Here is an 11,654-nt window from a genome sequence, read left to right as displayed (position 1 = left end):
AGAAAATCTACATGCAACTACGTGGGATGTGAAAAAAGTGGTGCACATACAAAAAATCAGAATAATCGTCACTCCCCTTTTCAATTTCTCAGGATTCCCTAAAGGGACATGATTTTGAAAAAAAAAATAACAGCGGACATGCCTGCGCATGCAGATGGATCTTGGCATGCTTGGCGTGTTTTTCAGGATCTGTTACCAGCTCATGATATGAAGATGTGTCCATAGAGCCGTATAAGCAGCTTCACTGTAATTTAGGCCGCCAAATACGGAGCGGATGTTGAAGCCCACAACGCCCGGCTCAAACACATTTATTTCAAGCTAAAGACACCGCACACGTTGAACCCTGTGTTTCCACAGCGTTGAAGTACATGTACTACCATGATGCTTTTCGTCATCCTCAATTCCGCCGTCTTCAACTCACCCTTCCTATTGTCACTCGGTCAGTCATGGCGAAGGGTCCGTTTCTCAGTCGTGAAGACTTCAAGACATGTTTTAATCTCTTCTGCTGCATCTACGGCATTGGAACGCTTGGTATGCCCGGCAACTTCGCTCGCGCCGGCCCAACTTTGGCATGTTTTGCCTTGGCCTTCATGGCGTTTGCCAACACGTACTCGTCCATCACGATGTCCAAAGTCATGCTGCTAGCGCCTAGGTCCGTCAACACGTTTGGTGACCTTGGTGAATGGAGCATGCCGTTACTTGTGCGTCCTCTCTCAGATGGGCTCCTGTCTCCTGGTTCCGTGTGTCTTCTTGATCCTCGGTGGACAATTGCTTGATGGTCTGTTTCCGGGCGCGTGGAGCCAAAACACCTGGACTGTTTTCATGGCACTCATGGTGCTACCCGTGTGTCTGGTTCCTACATTGAAGGAGGTTCGGGTGCTGCTTTCGCCGGTTGCTTTGGAACAATCCTGGCTGACATCATCGGCGTCTCGGTTGTCATGTACGGTATGCGCGGACACCCGAGCGTGCCGTTCCCGGAGCTAAAGTTTGAGCAGGTGGCAAACATGTTCGGAAATTTGTCGCTCGCCTACGGCGCTGGGATCATTATTCCCGACCTGCAACGTCAGCATAGTGATCCGAGTCGCATGCCTCGAATTGTGGGTATCACTGTGATTTTCGTATCGTGTCTCTTCTTGATCCTGTCCAGTACTACCTACTCCGCGATAGGCTGCCAGATCTCGGGCAACCTTCTCTTTACGATCTACCCAGACAGTGCCACCGGAATGACGTCTTTGGGCTTTAAACCGAGATGGGGTGTCGTGATAATGGCTTATTTGTTCATGCAGCTCCACATTATTATAGCATTCTCGGTTATTTTGAACCCCGCCTTCTACATTGCTGAGCGTCTGCTGCTGGGCATGCACAAGAAGACGGACTTGGAGATCGAAAATGTAGTTGGCTTCGAGGAGTCGGCCACGCCCGCTGAGCTGCTGTCGAAGCAATCTGATCCCTGTAATGTCAGCGTCAACCGCCCACCCCGCCGCAGCTCTAAAATATCATTTGTGTCACTGGCTGACTCAGAGCGTGTGCACAAGGACGATAAAGAAGCTGATGCTGCCGAGTACACGGGCTCAAACGTATTCAAATATGCCGCACTTCGAATTATCATCGTTGTCATTTTGGTAATGGTTGCGATTGTATTCAAGGATCACTTCTCGGATTTTATTGGCGCCTTCTGCATCACTACGAACTGCATTCTCCTACCGATTGTTTTCTACTTCAAGAAGGCCTGGGAGCGAGTTTCGATGTACGAGAAGGCTGCCGGTAGTATTGTGCTGTTTGTTTGCTTGGTGCTCGGCTGCTACGTCACCTACACTACCGGCAAGGAGCTCTTTTTCCCAACTGACAATGGCGCGGATTTCCCCTTCTGCGATTCCGAATATGAAAACAAGGTCTACTACAACTACACGGCTGTGCATGAAAGCTAGGAAACTAGTCTGACGTTCAGCAGAGATTCTACTGACGGCGGTTGTGCTCTCGGTAGATACATTTCCCGCTCAACGATATCAATTGGGAATGGATAGTGTGGGTGTCATTAAAACTCAAATACCGCGTGTTTTATCAAATTTAAAAAATCGTGCTGCCAGCAACGGCCTTTCATTAAGAAAAATACGCCCTTGTATCGCGAAAGGGTTAACTTAAAAGGCATTTTGCAAAAGAAGGTGTAAGCTACCCTTCTAAAAGGCGAAAAAATCGCCCTTGAAGCTTTAGATATGTTTTCACTTAGCGAGCTTTGTTTCTACCAATAGACTGCAATTAGAAAAGGCTTGGCGTACTCAATGGCCTTTTCTCGGTTATATTATGAATAGACCGGTAGTTTACTGTGCCATATCCTCAACATCACCTGGTTATCATGACATAAGACGTGAATACATTCTCTTGGTTTTATTTTCTACGTAATAGACGTGGGTTTCCGATCTCTGTTATTATCTTACGAACTACTGCCGCCGATAAATGTGGGGTCTTCAGCGCCGCACACTTAGTATACTCATATCAAGTTTAGTGCATTACTGGTCGTCACGAAGACCATTCAAAATATAAGGCCGTGTTCGATCTAAGCTAAAACCAGCTGTAATTGTTATTAACACCTTGCGTCCGGACGGTACTTGCCCAGAACGCGTAAGCGCATGTCGTAAGATACGGTATATCAATGTTACTACGTATTTGTATGGGTGCACTTTTTGACGTGAGGTTAGGTGCATTAATTTTCAACAGGTTTTTCTTTCAATGTCGTAACTCTGACGGGATTCAGCGACAGTATTGCCTGCTCAATGTCGTAACTGACTGCAAGTGCAGTCAACAGATGGCTAAATTGCTTCACAGGCAGTCCACTTAAATCAAGAAACGCAAGGACGAAGGTACGATGGTTCAAGAAGCTGTGTATTTGAAACAAATCACTAATCAACTGACACGCAACCAAGCTCACTCGTCATCACTACCATTCTCGTTGTCACCACCGTTGCCGTCGTCGCTGCCAGCATCGTGCCCAAGTCGAAGTTCCCGTCGCGTCTTCTTTCTTTGGCCAGCTTTCTGGCCGGGCCGACGGAGCACAATGCGCTTCCCTAAGTTTGGTGGGATAGCTTGCCCGGCGTCGAAGTCATCATGCCAGATATCATAGCATGTCTTCGCAACGCCCTTGTATTCCCGTCGAATACGGTTGCACAACCAGCATTTCGCATTATCAACGGAGCAGCGTTCGCAAAAGAACGGTGGTGCGAAAGAACTTCTTCTTTTCCAGTCAGCAAGAGCGCGCAGCCTTTGCACGATCTCTGCCCAGCGTTTCTGGACCCCCAGTAACGAGTAACCCAATCTTCAGACTGCTGCAGCGCGTGCGGGAAGCGTACTGGGGTGCGCTGGCGCTTTGGCTCGCAGGAGGCGGTGTGCCCTCCACTCCAGCAAAATCTTCGGCTTGAGTTAGAGAAGTTGATTTTGAAGGACGCAAAACCACTCTGAGCGCTTCATAGCAGCCATCCCCTTGATCTTGGCCCCCTCTTTGTGCGTAAGATACGCATTTACCATGACCATGTCCAGCAAACCTAAGAATAGGCTCTTATAATATTTCGTGAACCTCGTCGACATTTGCAGTGAATACGACTGGAGACGGAGTTGATCGTGGACATCAACTCCGCTCATCCAGTTCTGGTAGTCATTTACAGCAGAGGGGCACGGCACTCGAACCGCACCGATACGTTTTATTTTTCGCTCAATTTTCGACGCCGCCATAATGGAGCCCGTACAGAGATAATAGACGGGCTTCCGGTCCCACCAAACACAGGAAATCATGGTCGGGATGGCGATAGAGCGAGAGAACGAGAATGTACCGTGGGGTATGCTCACTGGGCGTGTCTTGCTCGTAGCCCTGAGATTCGGGTTGAATCCAAGCCGGTTAGTCATGATCGTGCCAATAACATACACCTTCATACTCAGGAGCTCAATCGCAAGGAGCACGGACGAGTAGTAGCGATCGATTACGACGGTATGCCACTTGTGACGAGACTGGGCGAGAACAACCTTCAAATTCCGGACCACGGCTGCAGCTCCAGTCTTAAAGTCAACTGAGGTGTCAGGTCCACCAGCAGATGCACGCTTACCCACATAAACTTCGAACCTAGATAGTTACGACATTCACTGTTGTCAGGCAAACACAAAGTAGATAGTTACAACATACAAATTTTAAACGTACCTGTGGCAGTATGCCGTCTGCGCGTCACAGACCATAAATAGTTTGGACCCGTAGCGGTGAGGCTTGTCGGCCATGAACATCCGGGTCGTGTTCCGCTTCGACGTGGACGGCAGTATACCCTCATCAAACGAAAAAATAGCAGAAAGAGACCACCCCAGCAAAAAGCGCTCTTGGACCTTGTCAACAACGGGGCGAAGTTTCCAGAGTTTATCGTTACCGTGGTCAATCGTGTTGTCTACGAAGTGCAAGTCTCGCATGATACTCTGGCACCTGTCACGCGTCATGAACCGCTCGAAAAGACCGGCGGGAACAGCACCGTCTTCCACCATACTCCAGTGCGCACCAAATCGTTTCTTTTGAGGGCAGAGCATCCGTGCAACGAGGAGTCCAACAACGTGAAGAATCTCGTGTGTAGAGTATGCTGCCTTAGCCTTCAAACGACGTGTAATCTGCTTGATAGTTTCACGCCGAAGGTCAGTCTGCCGTGCCTGAATGTTACGGGCGCGCTTGCCAGCTTGCTGTAGACCATATCGGTTCGTTTCAGCCGCGATAGAAACCCACAGAGATTTCGGCATGAAATAAAAGAAGGTGAGGATTGGCGATCTCCATAATTGCAGCAGGTCGGGCACAGGCCTTGTTTCTTCGGTGCCCAGTCCAGGGTACGCAGCAGCATCTGTCTCGTACTCCGAAGACACTGGCGTCCACTGCATTCCTCGTAGTGTCTGCTCTCTCTCCGTTGCAGCGGTTCTGCTAAGTGCGTTATTGCCCACCTGTAGTGCCGCAATGAAAGCCTTGTCCATTTCAACTGCGTCACTGTCGGGACAGGACGTCGTCATCTTCCTCGGACATCCCGGCTCCGGAATCGCTGTTAATATCACTCATGCCGTCGTCGTCGCTATCACCCGAGCTGTAGTTCTCGTAGTCACTCGGCTTCTCCCCATCCAGCAAAACATTCACGTCCTCTTTGCCTGATAACGGCGTAAGTGTCCGTCGTCGAGGTTGAGACGCAGCGGCTTCTTCTTCGTCTACATCACCCTCGCTCTCTAATCCAGAAAGCCTCCGAAAGTAAATGCAGTCCAGCAGCGGCCTCGCGGGCACCGCCCGTCTTGTAGATTTTCTGAGGATAGATTGAATGCTCTGCTCACTGCAGTCTGCGACAGCTCGATGTCATCATCACTTGGGGTGCCGAACATTCGATCAATGGTATGCTGCGAAAGAAGGACACTCGTGTCGATCTGGGAAGGCCGAACGACGTCTTCCCCCTCGTGTTGTTGCTCTTCACCACTACTACCAGCTCCTGCTTGGTCTAGTTCCCCACCTTCTTCATCTCGGACTTGAGCATCAGCATCCGCCTCTTCCAGCAAGCCACTGTCGAACGCGTAGTCCACGACTGATTTCTCCCCCACGAAGACGTGCGTGTTGTCAGGACTCGAGTAGCTCCACTCAGTCTGGAGGCCACTCGGACGCTTGGACTTCCACCCCGCCGCCCGAAGCTGCCGCCATAAGTGGCCAAAGTCAATATCGTGTGTAGCGGCAGCCGGCGCGGCGGGCTTCTCGCGTCGACTATTCCGTATGCGCACCATCCAGCAAAATGTCGAATGAGTGGCTGTTCACGACGTGGCTGATCCCCTTCCCCTGGCCTGGTTTTGACTTGTAGCAAAATGACCTCTCGCAGATTATATTTTTGTGGTAACTTGATTAAAGTATTGAAAAAACTTTTCCGAGCCATTTGCTAATGACCTTCGTGCAATGTCGTAATATACGACGTAACAAAAATAATATGTCGTCTTATACGACGTTCGTAAGCAAGGTGTTAAAGAGTTGGAATGTCTCAACCAGCTTTAATCCGCTAAGAAACACAAAAAATGACATCCAGCAGGATAGCTCCAAACGACTGGTTTCAAAATTCAGCTCTGGGTTGAATTTTGATTCGTCCTCCTTTGCGCCTTCAAATCCAGCCTTTTTCTGATGGAACACGATCACTTATTTTTATCTTTATTTTACTTAACAAAACGACTGTTCTACAGCTCTAGCTTATTTTCAAACAAGCTGGATTTGCCCCTGCAAACCGAACACGGCCTAAGATACATACTTTTAATTTCGTCATGTGCACAAGCTTCCAAGATTGGGAGGATAAGATTCTTGTGCAAATTGCGCTGCAGTTTGAGCAGGAGGGTCTTAGGATAACATGGAGCTACATAGCTCGGCGTAGGGCAAAAACGAAGCGCTGAGGGTGAGAGCTTCAACTACGCTTGGCGAGCCTCAAGTAAACCTACGGTAACACGATCAGCAACTTCCCCGTTGTTTCTTTGGCGATATCGGGCTGCAGCCCCTTCATGGACGTTCGATTGCTACTTCGCCTACACGACCACCCGCCGCGTTAGTAGCTCCTCCATCGAGACCAACAAGTCGCACGGCGTCTGCCCAGCATTTAGCGGTCCTCAGATCTTACGACCAGTGTACAGCGGTCAACTACCGCTAGGGCCGCGTTACCGACAATACACGGCGATAGAGAAACTCTATCTAGTCTACTCGAGCTATCTGACTGCATGGAAGTGATTACGGCTTTGCTTGGTGAAATGGGCGCCCTTGTTGTACGCCACCGTGCTGGTGAAATGCATGATAATGCTGGCGAATTGCTGCCGGTATTAATCGCTGGTCTTATTGACGTCATGGGGCCAGCGAGTGAACGCGATGTGTTCATCGACATTAAGGCCGCCATCGGCAATGTGGTAGCTCAAGGCGCGCTAACAACTGTGGTGTAGGGAATTTCAGATTCGACCATACGTCAACCTACGTTAGATCAAGAATCGGTTCGGTCTGATAACTCAGAGCTTAGGAACAGATAAGTACTCAGTGATCTGTCCGGATGATGCTATCCGGATAGCCGCTGAGCTCAACGGTCGCCTGAACCCAGCGGAATGGTCGGTAGAGGTCCGAAACGACTACATTTCACTAGATATTTGTATGAGAAGCATATGATTAAATAGGGAGAGCCGAAAAGGCTCCCAGAAGAAAACAGAGCAGAATTTGCCTAGGCCAATACACGTGTAAACTCTTCCGGTAAGTCCCTGCATAGGGCTGGATTATGCCTGCCGTCGATACTCGAGAGGCATAGCTTGTAGGGTATTGACTGGTAGCGCCAAGATTAGGTCGGTCCGGGTAGGACAAAGTCTCGCTATGCGCGAAAGAAAGCCCCGCACACTCAGCGGGCCGGTACGTCGGATAGCCCGGGTACCGTAACACTTCTAGCTGAGCAGCCTCTGCGCTCGGTGACCTGTAAAAGCGATCGCGCGCCGTCGTCCATTCTTTGGTGGAGTGCACAGGGTTTGTGAGCGAGCTCAGCCGAACCAAACTCGGCGGAGCCTCGGAAGTGCTCTGACTTGGTTAGTCGGAACCGAGTGGAGGCGAGCCACTCGTCTGTCCCGGAAGGGCCGAACCGCGAGGGGACCACCCTCTGCGCAGGCCATACAACCGCCGGCCTAGCTCGGCAATTCGTTGTGGTTTGTGTAAGGAATCCACATCTGACGGTATTTGTGTGCTCTACTACACCACACAATCACTATCATATCCTGTATTGAGATTGAGGTGCGAGCAGACTTGTGTGTACTCAGCGAGGCACGAATTCGAAGGTTTGCGAAGCGGTACCCTCTTCTTGGCAAAGAGAGCATGATCGCATCGGACGTCCAGGAAGCTGCACTGTCTTCTAAGCTCCCGATGTGCGACGCTACTATCATATTTGCGAATAACTTCTTGTTCGAGGAGCCGGCAAAGCTGGTAATTGCACGAGAGTTGTGCAATATGTCAAGGGCTCGAATTGCGGCTGTAAGTTGCACGTTTTATCCAAGCCATCGCTACACGTGCAAGCCACCTTTCTGTCAAATATGGAAGTTTGCAAGCACGCTTGAGATTCCCTGTAGCAGGAAGGCAACATCTCGTTGTATTTTCATATACAAGCGTAACTAAACGTCGTCTATTCACCAGCTATCTATTGGACCAGATACTACAGCACCACAATACAGTCTCCGGTCACAAACAAGTCAGTCACGCTCAGAGGCACCACGTTCGCCTCATTCACGACCATTACCAGTGCCACATTCTTCGTCTTGGTCGGTGCGGCCATGTTTTCTACCATGTACAATTCGTTCTGGACCTATATATTAAAACAAATAGCCATACACTTCCGTCAGTAATACGCTATAATAAGCCGCAACCAATACAGCACTCACCTTGAACAACCAGCGATCTTCGATATTACTGCGATTGCAATTTAGTCTAAAGTTGAGCAAAATACCACGTAGAAGAGCAGCACACCATATAAAACCGAAAATGATACTTGCCCGTAGGCTTGCTCGAATTGTGTACAATCATGTGACGTCCCTGGCGCGACCGGGAAGCACACTGGCTTCGTCAAGCGCCATATTGCTCCCGGCCACAATGTACTTGTCACCGGCTGTCTTGAGCAAGTTCAGCAGCGGTCTGACGCTGGCGGCAGCGTCTTTTGCTAGCGTAGAAGGCGTAGCCTTGAAATTTAGGCACCGCCTGAGCAGCTTGAACCGATTCAAAGAGAGGATATCAGCGAAAGTTGTCGACTTTCCACCAAATATAACTTCTTCGGGTTGTGCACCCCAGTAATTCGTATACTCTCCCTTCTTGTTCAAAGTCATGAAAACCATGATGCCCAAGGACTTCATAAACTCGGTGATTGTGAACGGTTGCGAGATCTCGATCTCATACGCGACCGTATAGGCATTACTTTTGTACGGCACCTGTTTCTTAAAATACAACGGAATGTACGCGAAGAAACTGGAACTCGCTGAATGCTCGAATAGGTGCATGTTATCTGGTCGAAGATAGGTAGTTGTTGAGCCATCAACATGCGTATAGAGATCTTGTGGAGTTGTCATGTCACTACCGGATCAAACCGCATACTGCGAACTTCACCTCGACCAGACTCGTTGGCAGCAGTTCCATGGGGTAGTACGCGTCATAAACGCCCACCTCTTGAAGATCAGACACGTCCTCAATAACAACCTCTTTAGATTCGTCACACCTACCAGGCATGGCTGTTTTTATCTTTTGTCAATGCTCGATAGTTGTCAATCCCCATCTGAATGGTGCCGATGCTGAGAATCTTGATGCTGCTTTAAAATTAAGTGTCTAGCCACTGCACCTGAAGCTTGTCGTTTATTTTTCCTGGCTCCGGCACACTCTGCCAACGATATATTCTGTACCCACTGGTCGGTAGGCCTTCTAGGTCATCCAAGGCTCTTTAGACGGAGAGAATGCCACAAGTTGATCGATATACAGCTGATGTAAGAGTACTGGTGGTGTTGATGGTGTAGCTAGTTGAGACACACAAGGTTGTACATCGTCAAATCGTTGCGGCGAGGTCATCACAGCGTTTAGGTCTGGTAATATATAAGGGTTTAGGTCAGACTTGCCAATAGAAACGCATACGAACAAGCCCTTTCTTTGAACATCCAACGCACCATTTCTGCACGACCGCAATACGCAGGTCTTGTACTGTCGTGACGACCAACGCCACACGTGCACCACCACGGCGCTGGCCGCGTCCCTGTCCAACACCAGCGCAATGTTATCCGTCTTGGCCGGCGCGGCCATGTTATCCACCGCGCCCAACGCCTACTGGATCTGCATAACGAAACCAAGAAGCATACACATTCGTCAGTAACACGCTGTAATCAGCTGCAACTTGCGCAGCACTCATTTTGCTTCGCAGGCGCTGCGTTCACCTCCATCTCGGCGTCGCTGCCGCCACGGCCGGAATTCGCAGGTCTTGTACTGTCGTGGGGACCCCGGCCGCGGCCAACGCCGTCCCGTGCACCACCATCACCTTGTCCTCGTCCCCAGTCAGCATCACCGCCATGTGGGTCGCTCTAACTGGTGTGATGGCGTTCACCACCACTTATAATGCTGACTAGAGCCGTAGCGAGCCGTTAGTTGTGTCTGAAACGTTAGATTAAAATACAGTGCAAACCTTGTATAAGCATTGCGTCGTTGACAGGCAGCTGCAGCTGATTTTGCTCCGAGACATACTTAACCACCGAGGCCTCTCCAAGAAGAATTTCTTCACCTTCTGTCCCTCGTGGGTCACTCTCCGGCCTACTGTAGCGGTATCGGCTGTCCAGACTTCGGCTTGAAGGGGATTTTAGCGTCCAACCTGCCTTTCGCAGCTTCTCCCACGCGTACTTGAACTTGGCCGAGGTGCTAAGGGTGATCGGGTCACTGGATTCTCTCTCAGTAGCCCTCGTAACGTGCCTGCGCTTCTTAGCCTCCCCACCAGTCGCGAAAGACTTCCTCTTTGCCATCGAGATGCGGAATTTAATTTTGGGGAGCGGGAGACAAAGGGCTCACACGGATTAATTAACAATATTTAAATAAAGGTCTCAAATAAGCGTTAGATATCTCACTGCTAAAATAGATTGTAGCACAAATATGAGAAAATTTGATTTTAAAGGCTCGATAGGTGAATATAAATTTTATTTAATAAAAGTAAAATAGATACACATATCGTCAAGACGTATTGGAATCAAGAGGCTTTGAGTAAGCGTAAAACGCGAAGTTTTGCCTTTCAATGGTAATCATAAATTTCAGATTAACAATTTTAAAGGGTTCGAAAAGGCCCGTTGCTTGGTGACGTAAAGCAAAGTTAAAGCTTAAGCAATACATTTCTCGACAAGTTATCTAAAATCTATTTGGATACTGTTGCATCGATAATGCATCTTGCAATGACAGCAAACTAGGGCATTTAAGGCTTTAGCGAAGGCTTAGACCGAATAATCCGGTTGCCGTCCAGCAAACGACGTCTCACTGGGATAAGACGGCATTCAAGCAGCATTGATTACACCACCAGCTACTGTATAGTAGACGGAATCAATGGACGGCGATTATGGACAGTAACCTTGCTGCCGCAATAAGTAAGAGCAGAATATTTTTACAGGTGAAGTTAGTAAGAGCCCCAAAAGTAGTTTATGGAAGCACAAAGGCCTCCATATTAGTACTGGACGACCGCGCCATTTTCATGGTGGTAACGTGCGGTCGCGCTACCCGTTTTATCACCGCACTGATGGTTACAAAAAAGAGGCAGCAGCGGTAAAATACATGTAGCTTACCAATTAGATTTCCATCGAGCTAACGTTTTGGCCAATAAAACCGCAGTTTTTCTAGTCGTGCAACTTCACTTAACATCGACCATCGTATAGCTCTTTGGAAAGAACAGTGAAATCCTAAAAGGGCTATTATCGCTGTGGTGTTGGAAATCCCACGTGAACTCTAGCTACAAGTGTAGTTAGGATGTTCCCACAACAATACGTCTACTAGGATAGTAAACGATCGTTCGGGCGGACCTGAAGACCCCAGTTCTGCCCTTGCACCGGGACAAACTGGACCTTGTAAACTACTTATATAGGCCAACCAGTAAAATAAGAACACGCTACTAGCACGAGCA

At 49.1% G+C, this 11,654-nt stretch overlaps 1 protein-coding gene across 1 annotated transcript; it reads left to right on the top strand.

The window, feature by feature from the left end:
- Positions 1-446: 446 nt before the first annotated feature.
- PITG_20231 (amino acid/auxin permease-like protein) lies at positions 447-1,928 on the top strand (the record flags this gene model as incomplete). The annotated part of the gene is made up of 2 exons (XM_002895857.1): positions 447-678; positions 868-1,928. The coding sequence occupies 2 exons, from the start codon at positions 447-449 to the stop codon at positions 1,926-1,928; spliced, it is 1,293 nt and encodes a 430-aa protein (XP_002895903.1).
- Positions 1,929-11,654: the final 9,726 nt, after the last annotated feature.

Source organism: Phytophthora infestans, genomic scaffold (assembly GCF_000142945.1).
Source record: "Phytophthora infestans T30-4 supercont1.126 genomic scaffold, whole genome shotgun sequence".
NCBI classification, from domain to species: Eukaryota; Oomycota; class Peronosporomycetes; order Peronosporales; family Peronosporaceae; genus Phytophthora; species Phytophthora infestans.
Note: the sequence above shows the minus strand (reverse complement) of the source record. Positions and strands in the feature narration are given on the sequence as shown.